General features: G+C 48.4%; 3 protein-coding genes across 4 annotated transcripts in view; 1 reads left to right on the top strand and 2 right to left on the bottom strand.

The window, feature by feature from the left end:
- abl1 (ABL proto-oncogene 1, non-receptor tyrosine kinase) overlaps positions 1 to 16,863 on the top strand; it is a 40,308-nt gene extending 23,445 nt beyond the window's left edge. For both annotated transcript variants that reach the window (XM_088940696.1, XM_088940697.1), the window contains exons 2-11: positions 3,721 to 3,885; positions 6,252 to 6,547; positions 8,000 to 8,272; positions 9,317 to 9,401; positions 10,532 to 10,709; positions 11,433 to 11,617; positions 12,052 to 12,204; positions 12,497 to 12,586; positions 12,679 to 12,810; positions 13,623 to 16,863. In XM_088940696.1, the coding sequence (XP_088796822.1) occupies positions 3,721 to 3,885; positions 6,252 to 6,547; positions 8,000 to 8,272; positions 9,317 to 9,401; positions 10,532 to 10,709; positions 11,433 to 11,617; positions 12,052 to 12,204; positions 12,497 to 12,586; positions 12,679 to 12,810; positions 13,623 to 15,286 (3,221 nt within the window). In that variant the 3' untranslated portion in view covers positions 15,287 to 16,863. The remainder of the gene's footprint in view (positions 1 to 3,720; positions 3,886 to 6,251; positions 6,548 to 7,999; positions 8,273 to 9,316; positions 9,402 to 10,531; positions 10,710 to 11,432; positions 11,618 to 12,051; positions 12,205 to 12,496; positions 12,587 to 12,678; positions 12,811 to 13,622) is intronic.
- A 1,676-nt stretch (positions 16,864 to 18,539) lies between these two features.
- On the bottom strand, positions 18,540 to 19,511 carry LOC148816032 (orexigenic neuropeptide QRFP-like). Its single transcript, XM_088940278.1, has one exon. The coding sequence runs from the start codon at positions 19,091 to 19,093 to the stop codon at positions 18,653 to 18,655; it is 441 nt and encodes a 146-aa protein (XP_088796404.1). The 5' UTR covers positions 19,094 to 19,511; the 3' UTR covers positions 18,540 to 18,652.
- A 3,595-nt stretch (positions 19,512 to 23,106) lies between these two features.
- Positions 23,107 to 23,375, bottom strand: part of c5 (complement C5) — a 37,206-nt gene continuing 36,937 nt past the window's right edge. The window contains exon 41 of the mRNA XM_088940276.1: positions 23,107 to 23,364. Coding sequence (XP_088796402.1) covers positions 23,226 to 23,364 — 139 coding nt within the window. The 3' untranslated portion in view covers positions 23,107 to 23,225. The remainder of the gene's footprint in view (positions 23,365 to 23,375) is intronic.

The raw sequence follows: 23,375 nt of genomic DNA, 5'->3' as shown, positions 1-23,375 counted from the left end.
ATCTTTTAGGGTCCAGGAAATGGGGAAGAAGAACCATGCTTTCCCAAGTTTCACGTGTCCTGCTGGATTGTTGAGAATGACTGAGCTGTTTTCTGGGATCCGTATCTGGAAGCAGGTGCTTATGAGTGTCATGTTTGTGCAAACTGTAAGTGTTTTGCTCAGTGAATCTGGAAATGTACTTAACATAGACAAGGAATAAATACTTGGGAATGTATGTTAGGCTGCTTATAATTATAATAATAGGGAGATTAATACTAAATATCACCGACACTCCAGAAACCTGGAGCTGACTGGCCTTGTGTTTGGTGTTTGGTGTTTTGTGTTTGGAAGTTCTTTTCATTTTACTGTCAGAGTTCAGGTCACCTTTAGACTGTAAATTTCTTTCTTCGATTTGCTCTTGATTTCCTACGTCAGTATTAGTTCAGGTGGGGAGCTGCGTCAGCATGTGTAGGCTGCAAAGGAACAGGTATATGATATAGGTTGTTGTTCACTACGTTTTGATTCTATTAGCAAACCCAGCTAGGGTGTGAACTCCAGTGTGAGGTAAATAGAAGTATATCTAACCCTTTCCTCTGCTATTAGTTTAATTTCAGAGTTTTTGTTATCCACAGTTTATGTAAAAAAAATCTTACCATGTCCTCCCAGTCGCAGCTCACCGTGTTCCGAAATCTCCACAGCTTGTGAAAAAGAACACAAGTCTTGAGAGCATCTCTGCCCAGGAATGTGCGCGCACAGAAATGGTCACAGTGTCTGCTTTTTGTTACAAGCAGAGAGCCTTAAACATTACTGGTGCCATACAGCACCAGGCCTCGCAGCTGCACACACACTGCAGTCTGCCCCTGCTTGTTTTCTGTGGAGCTAGTTAATGGTTCAGGAGCCACAAGCCACCACAGCAGAAATGAAACATAATTTATTGCCACAGAGCATCCCTGCTTTTCCTCTTGTAATTCAGTATGCAGAGAGTGCTCGCCAGAGAGCCAAGTAATGAAGTCTGAGTACCCCATTCAGCTGCATTTAACCAGACTGACAGTGGTGGAGCCGGACTGAGACCGGCCAGCCCTCTCCCTGTGGAGAAATTGTGCACTCGGCTGTAGGACTGTACGTCAGTGCTGCAGCTTGTGGTTGTAATGTGATGCGGTCCTTGAAGTTGAGCTTGTTACCGATTACTGCAACCACGCTGATGAGCTAACCTTAAAACTGGGAGCACAATAGGACGTGAGGTGAAGCAAAGAGACAGTGACTCAGTGCCTCACTTTGAGGTTTGTCTGCTCTGCACATTAAGATCGGATGCTCAGATTGTCAGGGAGTGAAATATGTGAGCTGCATTTACTTGGGCTAATTAAAAGTCACTGCTTAGGCTCGGTCTGTTGGGTGATTTTGTTTCCTTAGGCCGTTAAATGATCCAGTCAAGTGAAAGCTACAGGCTAATGTGTTGATGAAATTCGTGTGTATGAGGGATTAATTTGGGTTAATTGAACTTGCCTTAATGATATTGAGAAGACATCCTTTGTCCTTGATCATTGGTTTCTGTTATTTGTTTTGCGCAGAGTGCTATTTAATCAGGGCAAGCTGTTTCAGGTTTTCCTCTGTGTCAGGTTTTTGTCCTTTCACTCTGGGAAAACAAGTGAGGTTTTCATTGTGCCCATTGTGATTTAGAGAAGTAACAATGTTAAAGGCCTTTTGATGATAAACTGTAAAAGTTAATGACATCTTTAGAAAGTCCTAACACTATGTAATATTTTTGAGTACAAACTCAAAACAATATCAACAATCACTGCTTTGTCTTCTCTGTTTCAGTGGCCAAGGAGGATGTTGAAATGTGTGTTTGTGAATACCAAATTGTTTGTGGCTCATTTTGTTGTGCAAACTTTTGTAGCAGCTGTTACTTGTTTCTGCACAACTGACAAGCGAGAAGGCACAGGCTTACTTTGTTAGCTGTTGTTTTCCGTACTTCTGTACTGTATTTATTCTGGTTTTATTGAATGCAAGACATCGAAAATAAACTGACACTGACGCAACGGTGATCGTGCAGAATCTCCAAGTCCCTGTCTCTGTATTATTTCACCCATTGACATCCTCAGCTCCTTGAATTATACCCCAGCTAGAAAAAAAGACAAATTCTTGCCAACTAGAGACAGTAAAGCAAAAGAAATACATGCAGAATGACTGGAATTGGATCCTTGAATGTCTTTCCACCTTCGTGAAATAACCCACGTTGCTGAGGACTTGACACACTCTGCCTGAGGACTATTCGAGGGAGATGTGTAAGAAAAGCTGGAGCCTCTAGTATCGAGAGATATTAGAAATATTTAGAGAGTTGGTGAGTCCGTTAATGAGCAGCAGCTGTACACCAGCCCCAGTTAATGTTCGAAAGGAACAGAGTCAGCTATAAGAGAAAACGTCTCCCTACAGGGGCAGAGATGGTCGGTTATCTGTCCCCAGAAATGTCTTCAGCACTTTGAATCCAGAACTGAAAAAGGCAGAGGGCTGCTATGCTGTTGGACTAGAAACAGTTCCTCCAGCCTTCTCCAGACAGCACTGTAAAGAGGTCTAAACGTGTGGCAGATTGGAGAGCTATGAAGAGAATCGTATTCAGCACTAGGGGAGGTTTGCTGGAGGCACGCTGTCATGCGGCTCCTCAGGACTGCCCTCGGCTTGTGACTCCTAGGATCCCTTGTTTGTTCTGCTGTGGTTGTTCACTTTGGAATATTAGGAATGTTTTTCTGTTTAATGTCCTTTGAGGAAGCAGCTTGGAGCACAGCCATGCACGTGATCGCTCGATGCGATTGTAATGTCGGAGCCTCTTCAGTGGCACAAGAGGACGATCCCTCCTAACACAGCCTGGGCTTTCTCCTCCTAGCTGAGGTGCTGGCGCTGCTCCAACCACTGAGGGCTCGTTAGGCAATTGAGCGTTCAGGAAAGCAGTTGTTTCAGCATGCACACAATTATCTTCTCCACGTTAACGAGACCTTGGCAGAAGAGCTTTAATTAACTAAAGTTTTGGATCAGATGCTCTCCACATGAGCAGCTGTCGGTGTCTGAAGGCCAAATTGCCCAGTTTGTTTTAAATCCTCACACAGTTGGCAGTGACTCCAGCATAACATTTTAGGCCTTTTTCAGTCTTATGAATCTGTATGTTCAGTACAACACAACACTACTGCATGAAGTTGCTGTATGTGCTTTATAGTATACAGGTATATAGTTGTTTCATGTGGTGTGTATATATATATATTACAGCCTGTGATATATTTGTTCAGTTAGCATTTTTGTCATATAATAGTAGTGTGTATATACTACTTCATATACACAGTTGCATCTATGTAGTAGTTGAAGAATTATTGAATCAAAATGCTTGGTAAAATGCACCTGTAAGGTCACAGCCAACCCAAAGAAAACCAAATGGAAAGTTTTTTTTTTTCTGAGAAGAAATGTTTTTTGGCATGGGCACAGCAGTTTGGAAAGCAGGAAGACCTGAGGCATGTGTCTCGGTGGTGTGGTGTGAGTTATGAGTTTTGAGGGAATGGAGAAAATATTTTGTGAGAATCTTATAAGGTATTGCGGTACACGTACCTACAGTTACAGTTGCAGATTTGACCAGATGAAGAAGCTTTCCGATAGTGTTATATCTTGTACTTTTTGAATTTGTCGGCAGATTGTGGAATATTTCTGAGTTAAGATGTCACAGATTTTTGATTGATCTGTTTCTTTTTTTTTCCCCAGAAGCTCTCCAGCGGCCAGATTTTGAGCCCCAGGGCCTGACAGAAGCTGCTCGTTGGAATTCCAAAGAAAACCTCTTGGCAGGACCTAGTGAAAATGACCCTAACCTGTTTGTTGCACTGTACGACTTTGTAGCAAGTGGGGACAACACCCTCAGCATAACTAAAGGTGAGAAGGACTTTGGCTTTACTTCATCCCACCTGATGGATTTCTGTGGAATACCAGGAGATACAATATTGGGTTACCTAAATAATACAATAATAATAATAGTAATCATCTTTATCACACTTATATAATGCTTTTCTGGACACTCCACTCAAAGTGCTTTACAGGTCATGGGGATCCCCTCCACCACCCCCATTGTGCAGCCCCACCTGGATGATGCGCCAGTCTGGTCCCCACACACCAGCTCTCAGTGGGAGGAGAGCAGAGTGATGGAGCCAGTTCAGAGATGGGGATTATTAGGAGGCCATGATGGGTAAAGGCCAGGGGGAAATTTGGCCAGGACGCTGGGGTTACACCCCTACTCTTTTCAGTTCACGTCGGTTTTACATCTCCACTGAAGGACAGCGTCTTTTTTTTTAGTGTAGTGTAGTGTCCCCGTCACAGATAGGAGGGGGAGCTGAAGTGCAGGACCCATCTTGTTCCAGCAGGTCGTCACTCTGCAGATCAGGTGCAGGCGTGATTTTAACAATGGACACCAGCAGGGCAATTTTATTAGGTTAGACTGAGACCGCATGAAGTGAAATGCAGCCTGGGCGGTTTAATCAGAAATGATTAGTGATCACAAGTAGCCAGCACCTTGGTTCTATCGAAAAAACACGTCGCCTTCTGCAGAACGGTTTTCAACTGTTCTGTAGCCGTACAGGGTTGCAAATTTCTGCTCCCTTAACAGCACGTCCATGCCTTTTCATTAAAGGCGTCCCACCTCTGGGCTCCCTTGCTCCAGCCCTGCTTTGCTCCCGAGATCTGATGCGATCGGGCTTTGATGTGGAAAAGCTGCCTAATTTAAATTCTGCTCTACGAATACACAGTTCACATAGCGAATCTGCCTTTGAGAAAACTACAAGAGTTGTTTTTTTGTTAAGATTTTAGAATTGTAGGTTTTTGTTTCGGTGTAATTATTCATTTTGAATCGATCAGCAATTTAGGGTCAGTTCACAGCTGTGTTCTCCCACTTCAGGCTCTGGCACTTCACGAGCGGCAGGAAAGCCACATGTGTCCGATCCCTGACAACAGAGCCTGGAAATTGTTCCGGGCTTTTTTCTTTTCCGCTGCGCATTTCCTCTCTTCCATTAAACGAGAAAGTTTTTCCATTTCACACAAAATGACCGCATCCAGAAGAGACACAGGCAGCGGCTCTGGAAACACAATTTGCTGAGCGGCTTTGCCGGTCTGAAATGGTGGGGGGTGTGATCTCACGAAGTGTGGGTTGGAAATTCATTATAGTTCAGGAGCGAAGGGTGAAATAAAATGGAAGAAAAGGAACGTATTGCACGGAAATGGTGTATCTTATTCCACAGAGCCTACACAATTTAAAGTTATAAAGGTTTTTAATGATTCTAAGCTACAAAGTGCAACCACCTTCTTGTAATTCACCAGCTCACCTTGTTGCACAATGGTGAATAACAGTTTGTTTGTTACCTTTACTCTCTTAATTATCCAGCACAGTGGTTGACAGTGGAACTGAATGCTGACTTGTCCAATGGGTCGTGTCAGATGCAGTAGATAAGTCAAATTAATAGACTTTGTAGACTTGCGCTGTGTTGGAATGGGCCAAGTCAAGTGCACAGTCGATGTATAATATCCAGACTGCCTCTGTCTTGTTCTCTAAGGTCTTTCCTGTTAACGACCTCCCTGGGCTGCTAGTGAGTGGACTTGCCACAGTGTTTTTCGTCAGCAGAGGCGGTCTAGGTGATGGTTACGTATTTCTAAGAGGGCTTTGTTGGAGCAGCGGTGATCTGTCTGAAGTGTCTGGGTGTGACGCAGTCATGATGAAGCGGCAACTGTGCGAGGAGCAGACAGTGATGTCATGCCGACTGAATGAAAAAAGGTGCCTGTTGCACGTGGCAGCCAAGTGCTTGCTTGCGTGAGCAGGCTGAAGGCTGAAGAGCTGTTAGAAGTTATACCTGAAATCTGACGGGGGAAGACCCAATTTCTCAGGGGGTTATTAACTTAATGACTTATCAAAATGGTTTGATTTGCTTTAAATAATTAATAAACAATCCCAGGGCATTTCTCACAAAAAGTCATGGCCTCCTAATAGTCCTCACTTATGAACTGGCTCCATCACTCTGTTCTCCTCCCCACTGAGAGCTGGTGTGTGAGGAGTGTACTGGCGCACTTTGGCTGCCGTCACATCATCATGGTGGGAGCTGCACATTGGTGGTGGTGGTGGGATTTTCCATTACGTCTATAGCGCTGTGAGTGGAGTGTCCAGGAAACCGCTATGGAAGTGTAAAGAATTATAATTGATATAAACCCGGCGGGGCTGTGTTTCATGGCCTGATCAGATACCCTTTGGTTTGAAACAGGAGAGAAGCTCCGGGTTCTGGGCTACAACCACAATGGGGAATGGTGTGAGGCGCAGACCAAGAATGGGCAAGGCTGGGTGCCCAGCAACTACATCACGCCGGTCAACAGCCTGGAGAAGCACTCCTGGTACCATGGCCCCGTGTCGCGCAACGCTGCCGAGTACCTGCTCAGCAGCGGCATCAACGGCAGCTTCCTGGTGCGGGAGAGCGAGAGCAGCCCGGGCCAGCGGTCCATCTCGCTGCGCTACGAGGGCCGGGTCTACCACTACCGCATCAACACCGCCTCCGACGGGAAGGTCAGTCCCGCGCACGCACCGCTGGAGAGCCCAGGGAATGCTGGGAATGCAAGACAGGTTGCAGACTGGGTGGGTGGGGGTGGGGGGCAGGCCTGTTCAGCAGCGTCTCTCTCTCTCTCTCTCTCTCTCTCTGCTGGTTGGAACCAGTTGATCCAAGGAGAGCGTACACCTGTTCTCGGGGGATCCTGGTGGTGCAGAGCATACAAACATAGATAGCACCCCAGGTCTGGAATTTGAACCCACTGCGTGCGATTGGTCATATGAAGTGTAATTTGGGCTAAAGGTCTAAATCCTCATGCAAAAGCTTGGCGTTTGCGGAGTTTTAACGATTGCCAAAGGCAATGGGGTTTACAAGTTGAGAAATGCAGTGCTTTAGATTTACGAGTTATTAAGCTGCAGGAAGACAGAGACCAGACACTGGACCTCACTGCTTTGTCGATGAGGTGCTGACGGCTGAGCGTTTTATTGAAGGCTGAATGCTTATTAGGAACCAGAGTAATTGCAGGGCTGGAGCTCATTAAGGTGGAGACCCACACTGCTTTGCAGACTGGCCATCTCCGAGACCCCAGCAGACTGGCTAGCCAGTTTATCCATTACTCATCCCAGTCTGCAGTTTGGAATGCGTCACATGAGGAGCAGATTTAATCCCAGAGGACTATGAGGGGAGCGCTAGGAGAGGGAGCCTTTAGAATGCTGGAGTCATCATCGCCTGGTAGGAATGTGCATCTCAGGGCGATCCATCATACCCTCCTTCATCGTACCATCAAGCTTTAATTCGGTTGTGCCTGAGCTGTTAGCTTCCTGGCGCTGCAGTTCCAATTTCTCAGGGGATTATTAACTTAATGACTTATCAAAATAGTCCAGATTCTTGCTTTATTAAATAGCAACCCCGCTGTTGTGGTTTCAGTTTGGGAAGAATGCATGATCAGTAGGCGAGGAGTGCTGGCATGTCCATGAAGTTCATTGTGTAGTGGTACAGTGCCTGTATGTCTGTATCGATCTTATTTCTATGCAGTTTTATTCTGTATTTCCCAGAGCTGCAATAATAATCCATCTCCAACAGAAATATAGCAATGGGACAGTTCATCCCAGTTGACCTAGTTTTGTGCTCAATTTGATCACCATCCAGCATATTAAACCTATTGATCGTGTGCTCTTGGGATGCTGTGAGTTGCAGGAGATGTGTTGCTGTGTCTGCAGAAGAGGCAGGTAAGATTGAAACATGTCAGACTGTGATTGTTTCAGCAATAAAATGAAAGCTGCAGAAGTTCGTTGTCCAATGAGAAGCTTTTTTAGCTGAGACACGAGGGGTTGAAGGGTTTCCTCTTGCTGCGGGACGCCTTCTTGCCCCCACTAGCGACAGAAGAGGCCGGTCTGGAGAAATGTAGTCGCGGGTCTTGGCTGTTCTGTAGAGCCCGGCGCTGACCCGGCGCGGCCCGCTCCTCCCCACAGCTCTACGTGTCCTCCGAGAGCCGCTTCAACACGCTGGCCGAGCTGGTGCACCATCACTCCACGGTGGCGGACGGCCTGATCACCACGCTGCACTACCCCGCGCCCAAGCGCAACAAGCCCACCGTCTACGGGGTGTCGCCCAACTACGACAAGTGGGAGATGGAGCGCACCGACATCACCATGAAGCACAAGCTGGGCGGCGGGCAGTACGGCGAGGTGTACGAGGGCGTCTGGAAGAAGTACAGCCTCACCGTGGCCGTCAAGACCCTCAAGGTACGCCGGGCAGACACTCCGGGACCCCCAGTCCTCGGAGAGTTGTGAACAATTCGGAATTTCAACTTGTTTTGGGGGCTTAATCAGCTGGCTATCCAATCGCTGTCTGTTATTTTAGTTACAGATGGGAAGTTGGGGCTCTCGCAGACAGAAAGCCAGCAGTCACCCCCCTCCCTTAACTGCAGTGGTACAGCAGGTGGAGTCTGGGCCCTCTCATCAGTCAAGCAGAGGACCAGACTGCTGGGAATACCCAAATAAATGACTGCTCGACCTGCTAAACCAAATCAAAAAACTGCCATTGGTAGAATTGTGCATTCATCGCCTTCTGCCAGCTGAGATTTTGTTTTACTCCAAGTGGGATAAAAATGAGAGGGTATGATTGAAAGAAAACTAGGAATTGCTCAAGTAAGAGCATGGGATTCTAAGAAAGCAGAACAGGATACTGTATCACCACCTACTGTCGACTTTGAGTACTTGCAACCTGGTTTCATCTACTGGCATGATATAAATCTGTTTAAATTGAAAGTCCTTGTGTGTTGTGGCTAGGGTGACCAAATATCTTTGTTAACTGGGACTGGACAGAATTCTCAAACTATCTTAAATTTAAAAAAGACTTAAATACATAAATTCAGCATTGTGCCTTTGCCGAGATTAAAGGCACATAAAAACAAAAATTGACATTGTGCTTTTAGACAAATCCCTACCTCTTAGTTCAGCTGTTCACATGGCCTGATAATAGAGGACAGCTGATCAGTCTCGCATATTGACTGTGCACAGGCTTTAAGGACAGAATTCCTGCTCTGCAGAGTTGTAAAGCTGAGTTTACAGATGGATGTCTATCGATGTAAGGGCATTAGCAATATTGTCCAGTCTCAAAACAGTCCCAATGAACAGCTCTAGCTGTAGTTAATACATAATCTGGTAGATAAGCATTGCTCTGATTACCTGTAATGCAAGTTCAGATTGTACTACCATACAAATGTCTGTGATTAAAATCCGTTCTTGTGTTACAGTGTCGCAATGTGTGTTTTTTTTCTTTTTTAGGAGGACACGATGGAAGTTGAGGAGTTTCTGAAAGAGGCTGCTGTAATGAAAGAGATAAAGCACCCTAATCTTGTGCAGCTACTAGGTAAGGCATCCGAATCCAGAAAAGCCTTTTAATTAACCTCCTTGCTTCTTGTAAAATGCGATACTGGGAAAATCTTATACGTTGCATTTCTCTGTAAAAATTAGACTGTTTCGCAATTATAGACTTAAGCAGATCACTGTCCAGGAGTTGCAAACCCATATGTGTGTTATTGAACAACCTGAGTTTTCTGTTACAACATCTTGTTAGACGTAGGCAGTTTCTGAGAAGCCATCTGAAATTAATTTCACGCTTTTCTGCTGTGAGGTAGATGTTTTTTTTCATTGCTCAACAATACTTTTGTTGTGTTGAAACATGTGATTCTTTGCTGTATCGGAGTCCCATCGCTGCATGGACTTAAACCAAGGATCTGTCAGAAGGTAGATGCTGTCATGTTGGCTTCTTGGGTTTCAGCTTTTAAAATATTTCAACAGGAAGAGTTTCTACAGAAGGAATTTGCGTAGGCGTCTGTGAATTAACACCCCCCCCCCTTCCTTTCTCTCCTCTTGAGTTGGGAGGCTTGCGAGCTTTTTGTTTTTCAGCCTGGAGGGGATCACATGCTGCCTTTGTCCAATTCAGTTGGGGTTTTTTTTTTTAAGAGCAAAAAAACATTTCAGCAAGAGAAAAAAAAAAACGTTTTTAGCTGCGTCATTGATGGGTTCCAACCTCTGTCAGCACAAAGACACATTTCAAGGTCATCGGGAATCGGGAATGCGAATTTTGAGAGCGGATCGGTTTGGCATTTCAGTTCTGCGGTTCTCTGAAAAACCCCACAAATGGTTTAACGAGGCAAAGTAGGCAGAGAGCCACTGAGTAGGCTGGGTGGTATTTGGGGGGGGAGGGGAGTCGTGCTGCTGGATTTTGGGGGTACGAGAGGGATTGTCCGGACTTGAGTGAGACGTGCTTCGCCCCCCCCCCCCCACAATGGGTGCAAGGTATTGTGGGACGCACAGCGAGTCGCATCCGGGAACGGATTGACGCTCCTCGGTGGGCCGAGCTGATTTTCTTGCTTCAAGCGGATAGCAGCGGGTCTCGGTCCTGGTGGGCCAGCGGCGTCTCGGGCTCTCCCCCCACCCCACCCCACTGTTTCTCACCACGCATCCCACCCCGTGTCTTTGTGCTGGGCGCGACAGGCGTGTGCACGAGGGAGCCGCCCTTCTACATCATCACGGAGTTCATGACGCACGGGAACCTGCTGGACTACCTGCGGGAGTGCAACCGCGCGGAGGTGAACGCCGTGGTGCTGCTCTACATGGCCACGCAGATCTCCTCCGCCATGGAGTACCTGGAGAAGAAGAACTTCATCCACAGGTCAGTCTCCCCACGGCCCAAACGCCCCCCCCCCCGGGGGCCGCCCGCAGGGGTATCCGTTCTCCCAGGTGCCGGCGTTTTTTTTTCTTGCCGTCGATTTAAGAAGATTTTTGCCACGGAAGTGTATTGCCACCATCAAGGAAGAAAACAATCAAACGGTATCTCGTACTTACGAGAAATAATAATAACGACAACATCACTTTATTGGCCCTATACGATTTCTTGCATTAGGAATTATCTTTTCGCAGACCCCAGTTTGCTCTCCATGAGACACACGGACAGGGAGAGAAGCCTGGGGTCAGAGCGCAGGGTCTGCCATTGTACGGCGCCCCTGGAGCAGCTGGGGTTAAGGGCCTTGCTCAGGGGCCCAACGGAGTAGGATTCCTCTGCCGTCTGCGGGATTTGAACCGGCAACCTTCTAGCCACAGGCGCACATCCTTAGCCACAGAGCCACCACTCCGCCCCTGATATAAAATCATTATCAGACTTTAAGTTTTAAGCAGAAGAATCCGTTCCAAAAACGCGGTTCTTGTTCGAGGGTACGTGTGAGTGTCCCCTTGGTTAAAACTGTTTACATGAGGTACAAACCCCAGGGGGAGGTAAGTCTGTGTGCATTTTGCAGCATTGCACAGTGTCAGGAACACTAAACACACAGTTCCAGCTAAGCTGTCGGTAGCTTGAAGGTCCTGTTTTTATCTTCTGAACTCTTTTTCCTGCCTGCAGGGACCTTGCTGCCAGGAACTGCCTGGTTGGGGAAAACCACTTAGTGAAGGTGGCTGACTTCGGGCTGAGCCGGCTGATGACGGGGGACACCTACACAGCCCACGCGGGGGCCAAGTTTCCCATCAAGTGGACTGCACCAGAGAGCCTGGCTTACAACAAGTTCTCCATCAAATCCGACGTGTGGGGTCAGTGGAACAGCTTCAGTGTGTCGCTTGCAGAATATCTCCAACCTTTGAATGAGGGGTAGTTCCCGCAAATCGTCGGTACTTCTTAACTGCAGGGATTATAATAAGAACAGGTGCACATTGTAGTCATATTCCATAAAACATAGATACAAGGTCAAGATTTTATTTTGGGCTCCGGATACAAATGCAGATGGTAAAGGATAAAGGAAGGTTAATGGAGGCGTTAACTCAGTGTTGAGTTATAGATTTGATGCCAGAGGTTTGGAAACAGGACTCTGTTGGATCAGTTTTCTCATATTTCTGAAGTAGAAAGTGACTTAACAAAAACGGAATGGGAGCTGGTGACGGTACAAGTTTTGTTTTCCGAGGCGATCACAGTGGGGAGCCCAGGCTTCCCCAAAGATCAACCTCCTCTCCGTTCTGCTTCCCTGCAGCGTTCGGGGTGTTGCTGTGGGAGATCGCCACCTACGGCATGTCCCCTTACCCCGGTATCGACCTGTCCCAGGTGTACGAGCTGCTGGAGAAGGACTACCGCATGGACCGCCCAGAGGGCTGTCCGGAGAAGGTCTATGAGCTCATGAGGGCCTGTAAGTGCTCCGGCTTTGCGCCCCACGCACTTGATGTTATGTCCCGGGGGCACCAAGCGGCAAACTGTGCTGGATTTCTCAAGTTTCCTGCTTTTCCGCAAATATTAGGCAACCCCTCGGTCTGGCTGTAGCGTTTGCTTACTGAAGACCATCGTTTAGCTCGTCGTGGGTAAATTTCCAAGACAGAATTTGTTTTGTCCTGTGTACCTGCGTGCGCGAGTTTGGCCGCAAGCTTCGGTTTGACAAGGTTCTGCCTGTGTTTTTTTTTTCCGGGGGTTTGCCGTCTTGCAAGGCTGGAAGTGGAACCCAGCGGAGAGACCGTCCTTCGCGGAAATCCACCAGGCTTTCGAAACCATGTTCCAGGAGTCCAGCATCTCAGACGGTGGGGGAGGCCGTTTCTCACAGTGCCTTTATTTCGGGAGGCTCGCCTGCTTGCGCCCCGACTTCACCTGCTGCTGCTTGTGTGCCTTGCAGAGGTGGAGAAGGAGCTGGGAAAGAAGGGGAGGAAAGTGGCAGTGCCCCCCTCCCTCCTGCAGGCCCCCGAGCTGCCCACTAAGACCAGGACCCTGCGCAGGAACGTGGACAACAAGGATGGGGACAGCCCAGGTAAAGACCACCACACGGCCTTCACATGTCAGCCGGCGGGTCGATCCACGCAGGTGATCATCGCCGAACACACCTGGCCTCTCAGCCAATGGAAACATGCAAACAGGCTGCTCTCATTAAAATGACAGAGCACAGCTGGATCACGAGAGAGATTGTGCTGAAGGACTGGTCTAAAACCACAGTCAAAGTTGCCGTGTTACTGCATTTCAAGTGCGGGTGCGAAGCGATCGTGGGAGTTGGGACTTCACTTAAAATTTTGGTGCTCGTCACAAAAGAAACGGCCTTCGCCCGATGCCAGCAGACTCCTAACCGGCTAAGCTGCCGAGTTTTAAGGATCTTGAAAAGATTCTGAGACCAAGGCGTCTGGAATGTTTCTAGAACAGTTTCTGTAGTGGGATTTAGACAGAAATGGTTTCCTCAGGTGCGCGGTGACCCTAGAAGGGCAGGTGAATACAGGGTGATCGGGTTATCCAGACGCAGTTGATCTTTATTCGGGTCTCGTACATGTGAAAAGTCAAGACTGAGGCTCCTTGTTAGAAAACGGCTGAATTGGTTCGGGTGGGTAGCTGTGTCAGCATGGTAGGGCTGGAAAGGAACAAGTGGAGGTTCATTCCCTGCTGAAAAGAGAAGAAAGGAAACAACGTTTTCGGCTGTGGAGCCTTCTTTCGGTGTGTCAAGCTTTGACAGAAGAAGGCTCCACAGCCGAAACGTTGCGTTTCCTTCCTTCTCTTTTGAGCCGGGAATAACCCAACCGCTGAACTGGACTGGGATGGAACAGCGGGTAACTGGTTTGCCCTGTGTTTGCGCCGCAGACGCGGGGGACGCCGAAGTCGCCGTGTCTCCCATGCTGCCCAGGAAGGAGCGCCCGTTTCTGGACAGCAACCTGAACGAGGACGACCGCCTGCTGCCCCGGGACAAGGACAAGAAGACCAGCCTCTTCAGCGCCCTGATCAAGAAGAAGAAGAAGACCGCACCGGCGCCGCCCAAGCGCAGCAGCTCCTTCCGCGAGGCGGACGGGCCGGGAGAGCGGCGGGCGGGGGGCGGGGACGCCGCCGAGGAGCTCCACAACGGCATCTTCTTCCCGGAGCTGCCGGCCGCGGCAGAGCCTGGCAAGTTCGTGGGCACCAACAACAACGCCACGGGAGGCATCACCAATGGGGCGCCGGCACTCTTCTCCCCGCACACGCGGAAGAAGTGCGGCGCGGGGGCCAGGACCGCCACCACCCCCCCGACCGAGGAGGACCCGCTCTCCAACTCCAAGCGCTTCCTGCGCTCCTGCTCGGCCTCCAGCGTGCCCCCCGGCCCGGACAGGACGGAGTGGAAGTCCGTCACCCTGCCCCGGGACCTGCAGTCCTGCGGGCGCCACTTCGACTCGGGCACCTTCGGCGGCCGGCACGACAAGCCCGCCCTGCCGCGCAAGAGGGCGAACGAGCCGAGGGCGGAGCCCGGCCCGCGCGTGGGCACCCTCACCCCGCCTCCGCGGCTGCCCCGGAAGGCGGAGGACGCGGGGGACGAGGTGTTCAGGGACGCCGAGACCAGCCCCGGCTCCAGCCCCCCCACCCTGACCCCCAAGCTGAGCCGCCGGCCCCAGGTGCCCGGGGAGGGGCCAGGGGCCGGGGTCAAGACCAGCGCCCTGCAGGCGGAGCTCCTGCAGAAGCCCAACGCCTTCACTGCCCTGGGGCCGGCCGCAGAGGAGGGCCGCGCCCGCAGGCTGAAGCAGCAGCCCGATCACCTGGCCCCGAGGGAGAAGGGCAAGCTGCAGAAGCCCAAACCGGCGCCCCCACCGCCTCCGCCCTCCTCCGCCAAATCGGGAAAGGTCTCCTGGAGCCCCACCCAGGACGCCCCCGCCGTCATCTCCGATACCAAAGCAAAACCCTTTTCTCAGTTGCCCGAACCCCTCCCTGCGAACACCAGCCCGCCGGAGGCTGGGAGAGCCCTCCAGCCACCAGAGGGAGCCAAGAAAGTCCTGCTGACCGGGGCACCGAAACTCCAGCAGGGCAAGAGCTCCCCCTCGTCCGCCGGCGGCCAGCAGGCGGCGCCGCCGCAGCCGCTGGGGCCCTCCGGCGGCGAGCAGGCCTCGCCCACGGCCTTCATCCCCCTCATCAGCACCCGCCAGTCCCTGAGGAAGACCCGGCAGCCGCCGGAGAGGCACGTGAGCTCGGCCATCACGCGGGAGATGGTGCTGGAAGGGACGGAGCAGCTGCGCGCCGCCATCGGCCGGAACTCGGAGCAGACGGGCAGCCACGGGGCAGTGCTGGAGGCCGGCAAGAACCTGTCCAAGTACTGCGTCAGCTACGTGGAGTCCATTCAGCAGATGAGGAACAAGTTCGCCTTCCGGGAGGCCATCAACAAGCTGGAGAGCAGCCTGAGGGAGCTGCAGATCTGCCCGGCCACCACCGGGGGCGCTGCCTCCCCGCAGGACTTCACCAAGCTGCTGTCCTCCGTCAAGGAGATCAGCGACATCGTCCAGAGGTAGCAGAGGAGCTCCCGAGGGAAGCACTGCGACTGCTCATCGTGTTGTTTAGCGTCATGTAAGCAAAGGGCACAGGACTTCAGTCACACGAGACACGTTTACGCGGCCTTCCTCGCCTTCTGTCGGGGAGGGAACGCGAGGGAAAAAAACAGGTTTTCTGTGCACAGAATCAAAGGAACCTTTTGGGATTTTTAGAATGTTTCTTCTCGTCCTTTTTAAAATATGAAAATACGAACGGAGCTTGGCCGGCCTTTAAAAGGACAGCTTACATCCAATGTTGTATCACTTGAATGATCTTTAGTGGGTCCTTGTTTTCTCCCTAACTTCAGGTGTCAGGTTTTTTTTTTATTCTCTGTTGTTAAAGCAAGTAGCTTGGGTGTACCGTGTTTTTAACTGAAACTGGGCCGTTTGCACATGTACGTCGGTGCAATTTCTAATTGTTTTACAAGGCGGATGTTGTGAACCCTTTGTCACAAATACCAAATGTTGATTGACAGTCTTAGCGTGTGATCACCAGTCAGTGCCTCTTCAGTGCCAGCCTGTGTGATGAGGGCTGAAGGGCCAGGCTGGGTTTGATGCCTTATCTGAGATACACTTTAACAGCCTAGAATAGGTGGGCACACAGGAAGAGCCGTAATGGCTAATTTCAGAAAACTAAGCTGCTCAAGGGTCCGTCTGTCTGTCTGTCTGACAGGAGTGGAGGACTTGTTTTACTCCGGTGTCTTAGAATTCCAATTTAAAATCTTTATGCTTTCCAAGAACGTTACCTTCACCTTTTATTGTCTAGTGGTGGTAGAGTCCTGTCTTGGGAGGGAGAAGGGATTGAGAAAAGAGAATTTAGCATCTGTGCACAGCCTTACTAGTGCCTTAAAATGCCTTCAATGGAAATGCAAAAAGAAAGAGACTGCTAACCAGCCCTTGGAGAATGGCCTTCAAAAACTTTTAAAATCGGTTGCCTGGAATATCTACGGACTTCTGATCCTGTACCGAGCACTACTGTTTCGAAAGGATTTGGAAAGGAACCTAGAATCTGCATTGTAAACGCAAATTACGTGGGATTGGAAACGTACTTTGATTTCTTTTTTTGCTGTTATTTTGGTCGTCTTCAGAGTGAATACTGAGGCTGTCAGCGCGAGCTTTATCAGTCTGTGTAGGGACAGATCTTGGTAATATTTGTATATACTTACCAAAACCAATAAGTCACTTTGTAGTCAGTGGTTATATTGTTAGGATTGTCCTTTTTGTTTTTTTTAATAATGTAATTAATTTTTCAGTATTAGTTAATGCTATTTTCAACACATTTGCCCTCACTGACTGCGGTGACTGAGGCCACAATTTACCACAAGCTGCCTTTTCTCCTTCCCACCAAGGTACTGTGTTTTTGTCGTCTTTGTTTTTTTTTGTCCTTATTAAAAAGTGCCACTATCTGATTCACTTGTATCCGAGCCTCACCAATTTAGACCCGTAGTTACGTTTTTCCTTTTGTGTAAATATCTCCTGTTTCCTTTGTTGTTTTTCCTCTGTAACACCTACAGTGCAATTCTCTGATAAAATACAAAGCATTTATGCTACTTGAAATGAATCCCTTTGTGGCTGCAAATTCTTACTTCGGGTGGGAAGAATTTCCTGCGGTTTGTCCTTAAACATCATATTTAGAACTTTTATTCTTGTCTGTGATTTATTATTATTGTGCGCTTGTACTTACTACATCCGTTCAGAAACCTGTGAAAACGACAAACCCGCTAAAATGACTAACCATCGTATTGCCATCGTGACAGTAGTGTAAAAGCAGACCGGCTCTAGAGATCAGTCCACACAGGATAAGTCTCCAATCGCCGTTCCCCACAGCACTGACACATACAGATGGCAAAATCAAGACAGCGCTGTGATTATCCGTTGACTGTGATCCTCACTGCAGTATCGGCCTTGCTTACACCTTGTTTGAATGTTGCAAGTGCAAGAAAGATCTTAATAATTATTTTGAGTAATAATTATGAAGTAAACCTTGACATGAGACACTATTTTATTGACAAAATGATGAGACTTTGTCTTACTTAACTAGTATTCCCAGAATTTGCTAAGCGTGCGGAAATCTAAGGCTACAAATCGTGGATTTTTCTCCGTCTAAATAGTCTTGTTCGTAATAAAGGCGGAATTGGAGAATTTGACGTGTGTGCTGTGAGTGTGCATTTAGTCTGCGACTTTTCGTTTGAAGTCGTATGTAATGGAGGGGTAGGAATGGTGCCTCAAATGTCCGGTTTAGAATGTAATTTCTTTCATTGCTTTTTTTCAACATGCTTGTTTGCTTTATTATGCAGGAGGTTTGCCAAAATTGCAAAAAAGAAAACAACCGCTGCAGGATTTTATATAAGGCTGCTCCTCCCGTACTGTGTTTCGGTGAAAAGAGGTATTTTTTATTTATTTAAACATTTTGTTGCGCATAGCAAAACACCGGTGAGCCTTGCCAGAAACTGGCGTTTTGCAGTTGCTTTTCTGTGTATCTGGGGACACCGCATCGGACATCTACATGACACGACACTACACGATCGCGCTAAAACGGATGTGTGGTGTGACTTGAGCTGTGCGTACTGTCTGGAAAACCTGTGCACGTGTTTTCTGTAAATGGGACTTGAGCCATCTTCATTTCAAGGCATCCGTGTGAACAGGGCATTATGGCAGACAGGGTGCCAGGCGCTGTCATTTGCATCCGATTCTGGAATGGATGCAGCCCCAATCGGACATGGTTTGGTTTTATACGTAATGACAACATAAAGATGGCTTTGTGGAAGGATCTCCACCTGCGTAATCTTTAAGCCCCGAGCCCCGTCCTTAATTCAGAAAAGGCGCATTTCTATCAATCTGTCACAAACTGGGAATTCACGCCCGACTCCCACCTCACTCCCCATACTAAATCTCTCCGTTGAAGTCATTCCTGTTCATCTGTCGACTCATAAAGAGTTTGGACCAGGGTGAGTTTTTGCAGTACACCAGATTTGCCGATGCCCGTGCTCTAAAACGGAGGGGCGTGACGAGGAGAGGTCAGTTTCACCGTGAGGATCTGCAAGTATAAGAAAGTTTACCAGCGATTAATAATAAACCATACAGATACTAAAAGAACGAGGAGAGCCATCGGGGAGCTGATATAATGGACAGAGGAGTCCAAGCAGAATGATCAGTTACAGCTCATTTATTGTTTGAAAACGCGTGACATTTTCAGTGCATGCCTTTATCTTCACGGAGGCCACACGCAGCGGGAATGCATGTCTATATTGTCCTTTAAAGCGAGGCAGTAACTCTTCGGTGTGGGAGGATCAACAAGCGCACGTGTGTGTGTGTAGGGGGGGGCGTCCTGCAGCCGGGCGGTACGAGTTACTTTCTACCGAACCGAAAGCTGAAGCCCCCTTTTCGCCTGTAGCCGTTGAGCTCCTCCGCCAGCGTCTCCAGGTCGTCGGCGCGTTTGTGAGCGGGCTTGAGGATCAGCTGTAACAGCAGGGGCCCGCCCCGGCTCCCGCCCTCCTCCCCCAGCAGTTCCAGCTCTTCCTCGGCCTCCTCCTCTGCCTCCCCCCGCCCGAAGCGGAAGCGGAAGCCGGCGCGCTCCTTGTCGTAGCCCTGCAGCTCCTTGACGGCGCTGACCAGCGTGCCGGGGTCGGCCAGCTTCTTCGCCCGCAGCTGCGCCCCCGGCGGCCGGGGAGGCGCCAGCGCGTCGTCCCGCAGGGCCGGGACTCGCCTGTCCCTGAAGCCGCTGTCGGGCCTGAAGCAGTTCCCCAGCTCTAGAAACAGCAGGATATACGGAGGACAAGCGGCTTTCATCTGCGCGGGTGGAGAAGAGTAAGCCGTTAGTGTTCGCCATGCACTCTTCTTGTTCAGCTAATGGATTTACTGGCCTCTTTTTTAAACCCCTTTACATTTTTACAAAGAGCGGAGAGATCTAGAAGAGCATCAGTCATGCTTGGTGCCGTCCGGTTTGATGGTATTCTTAAAATAGTCAAATACCTGTTGGTAACAAAAAGTGTGAAACGGCAGCACATTTTAATGTTTAAGCCAAAGACGATGTGGTTTTGTTGTTGCTGTTTTTTTTTTATTACAGCGTGTGTCTTTTTAAGCGGTGTGGAGTTCCATCAAGAACGCGTTACTGTGCCGTTTGACAGTGCAGGTCAGGTCGGAAACTTCTTCAGGAGGACCCGACGGATGGGCAGGGAAAAGTGCTTTTTCCTCTCGGCAGGACGCGCTCGGCGCACTGCACTCTCTAAACCGAGTATTTCGAGAAAATGCACGGTATGATATCGGGTGCAGGGCTGTAATTAAATAGGTAAGTCTGGCTAGCAACCATATAAATGCGTTTTTTTTTTCAGCCATTTAAAATGCTGAAGTTTAAAAGCACCGTTTCCAGTGTACCAGGGCGAAGAGACACGGAAGCCCAAATTCAGAAACATCTCAGCCAGGGCGCATTTTTGCGATTTCACAAATCGACGTCACATCATTCCAGAGACGTGTTATATATATATATTATTTTACCTACACACTCAAACTGGGAACGACCTCCCTTTCGGATAGCCTGGGGAGTGCCCGTTAACTGGAGCAGTCCGAGTGCCTCACCTGAGATTCACAATGAGCAGTATAATTGGTTGAACCCGCGTCCAAACACTGCAAGTCCCGAGCTCCAACCTCTAGGCTCTACAGTACCCTGTGCATTGCGGCTTACAAGCAAAAGTTATTTCAGACATTGATTCGTGTTCCTGCAGTTTTGTGCGCCTCAACGCCCTTCACACCGTAACCGAATCCTAACCCCTTCCTGTACCAATTGGCCCACTTTTCCCCACAATGTGTGCTCAACACGAAATGGGTGGTATTTCAGAGTTTGCATCAAATCACACACACACACAAACAAGCCTCCTAAAGCTTTAACGATTACTCGTAGGGCCACCGCATTCAATTCAAAGTGTATGTTCATATTAAGAAAATGCGTCCGATTCCCCCTTGGTTCTGGTACTCACAGCTGTCTTTGGTCACGGAGGCGGGCTGGGACTCCGGTGCGCGGAGTGTGTCGACAGGACCTGCACCAGAATGGCCGAGTGGTTCAGGTTCTGCGAATTACCACGGCGGGTTTATATATATACACACACATGCAGGGGGTCTGTGGAAAAGATGACCCCTCATCTGGAGCACCATGGAGCTCTCCACAGTGTCGGGGCCGTGTACTTGTGTAATTGGCATTCTTCTCACTTGGATCTCGTTTCGGGGGAAATTGAACGAAAAGGTTTTAACAACGTCTCATAAAAGACGGACTTTTCCGTAATTGTGATGTCGGTTCCAAATTGACGCTCTTGACAGAACAAGTCTCCCCGCATTCGCCCGTGGTACAATTAAAGGCCAGACACGTTTCCGAGGACCAGACAGCAATAAAAGACTCTTTTCATTGCTTCACCCGAGTGATTAGGCGCAGCGCTCTTAGGCTCCTGACGGTGAAGAAATTAAATACACGGAATGTTAAAGCATTAAGTGGATTTACGTGTCGTTACCGTTTGTGGCTAAGCACTTACTTCACATGTTTCCGCATGATGTCAGACTCTAAAAGTTGTGTTGTTTCTAGGGCTTGAGTCAGTCAGATCCTGAGTAATGTTTCCTTTCGCGTCGCGGTATCCATTGAAGACGAAGGTATGTCCCTGCGCACAGACCTCCTTTCAAACTGTCAGTACTTGAACAGCGAATGTATCACGCTCTCGTTGACAAAATAACACTTTTAATTGTAGTGTAAGCTATGTTACGTTTAAGTAAAATATTAATATTAAAACGGCACGTTTTGAATTCAGTTGTACTCTAAGAAATCGTGCCTTTGTGAAAAAATAACCCATTTTAAAATACATTATAGTCTTTAGTAATGGTGAAAGGCCGCCTGTACTAGCCGTGCTTAATTTTATGCATGGAGATGGAAAAAGGAAAAAAACAGATGTGAATTTCAAAATTCTCAGTAAACATACCAAAACGCTAATGATAAATGAGGCTGTTGCGTTTTTCAAAGCCAGTTTAACCAGTCTTCAAGTCCACTAGCTTCAAACCTCTATTCTTGCTCGTTACAAATAAGGAGTAGGAATTGAAAAATATTGGACTGGTACTAATAATGGTTGGTGGTCTTTCTGTTTTCTGTTACGTACACAATGTATGCAATTACCAGATAGCTACGGACCTTTTTAGTGACCTTTACATCCTTGTAGAATATCTCGTTTTTTGGTGTGTGCTTCCTTCCAGATGAGTCAGATAAAATGCTGCGGTGTTAAGTGATATAGCATTTGTGAAAACTAAACATGCTTGATACCTCTTCCTCAGCCATTTCACGGCCAATCCGTCAAAAGAAGATGGATTTTGTTATTGTTGTTTGGGTAATATCAGTGTCCTATCAGCACCGATCTCTTTTTTACAAGAAGAAAAGTCTTGCTTGTTTAACTTGTTCGAGTTCTATGGACACGCAACATCGGCAATGGATATGATATTGTATTGATAGACTTTTGACAAAGTTCCTCATAAAAGGCTAATACTTAAATTAAAGGCGTTCTCGGTAGTGCACGGTTGGGATTTAAATCCACAGGAAAAACCAGAAAACGTCGGGTTTCCAAGTAAAACGTTTTTCCTTCAGCTAAACATGAGCGTTTGGGATAAACAAAGAATTGAACGGCGGTATTAAAAGGAAATGTCATTGCGTCATTGGTCCTGATAATTAGATTCCAAAGTCAGTTGATAATATCCTGCAATATTCCAACGCGAGTGTACGAAGTATGCACAATAGGTGCAACATCTTTGGTCAAGTTATTTAATTAGCTGCGTGATCGTAGGCGAGGTCATTAATAAGCACCTGTACTGAGACCTGGCCAGCGAGCACTGTTTTTATGCACAGTGCCCAAAAGATGGCAAGCAGTGATTTAGCACTGGGGTAGTTATAGGCAGTTTCAATCATCATCCCCAGCTTTCAGTGTTTATCCTGCCAAGCAGGGGATTGACAGTGATTAAGCACTTATTTCAATTGCAATCGAAACTTTTTTGGAACGGTTTCTTGTTGTCAGTTAGTTCACACGTTTTTCATGACCCGTGTTAGGAAGGTGGGCATCTCCTGGCTGTCATGACCTGTGAGCCTCGTACAAGGAGAGATGTTTTGTTTAAGGAGAAGCGAGGGTGGTCTTTGCAGGGCATATCTCTGGGGCAGATGGGAAACGTCACAGCTCATCCATATAAAAGCCTCCTTCAGTAACCCCTTTCATCTACAGAGGGCTGCAGCACCCCAGAGCCTGACCGGACTGGCACAGGGCTCGGGTTCGACACACCAGTCCATTCCATACACGCCTACACACAGGGCACAACTTAGAGATGCCAAACACACACACACACACACACACACACACACACACACACACACACACACACCAGCAGATTCCAGCTAAGGACCCTGGGTCAGTACAGCAGCAGTGGCACCTGCTACACCACCATGCCATACTTGGGCACAAAAAGACATGGCAGGCAGGCAGAACGCAGAGGTATCTGCAAAGTCATCTAGAACAATGACAGTATCTTTGTGTGTGTATAAGGTGTGTATGAATGAGCTATATCGATACGTCCTATATTATGGGTATATGCCACTAGAGGTTTAAGCTGTAGTACATTTGTTGCATCTGCTTGCAACTACAAATCCAATAAACAAAACCTCATTTGAGTTTTCTCTGCAGTCAGCAGTAGGCATGTGGCAGGGATATGTGAGTATATTAGTACAAAACTGGAGATACTGACGGAACCAATTCCATTTTGCCAACTACATAGTGACACAGCTGAACAATTCCACAGTGACCCAGGGGAAGACAGTTTATTAGATGAAGAAACACAACTATCTGACACAGTACACAGGGACCAGTCAACAGGCTTTCAAGGAGCGGCAGCCGGTGCTGGAAGGATCAGAGTCTCAGGCGCAGCCCATTAAGAGGAAGTTTTCAGAGAACTCCTCCAGGACGGCCACAAACTGCTGGCACTGGGAATCTCCGCAGTCCCCTTCAGAGGGCCAGAGCTCCACCCAGGACTGGGATTCCAGGGCAAACTTGTACCTGCAAGACAA

Source organism: Atractosteus spatula, chromosome 23 (genome assembly GCF_055471065.1).
Source record: "Atractosteus spatula isolate fAtrSpa1 chromosome 23, fAtrSpa1.hap1, whole genome shotgun sequence".
Taxonomy (NCBI): domain Eukaryota; kingdom Metazoa; phylum Chordata; class Actinopteri; order Semionotiformes; family Lepisosteidae; genus Atractosteus; species Atractosteus spatula.
The sequence above is the reverse complement of the archived record's forward strand: the minus strand, read 5'-3'. Positions and strand labels throughout refer to the sequence as shown.

What these genes read in the sequence shown, in the direction of transcription:
- LOC148816032 (XM_088940278.1), bottom strand. Translation starts at nt 19,093, where the DNA reads ATGAAAGCCGCTTGTCCTCCGTATATCCTGCTGTTTCTAGAGCTGGGG.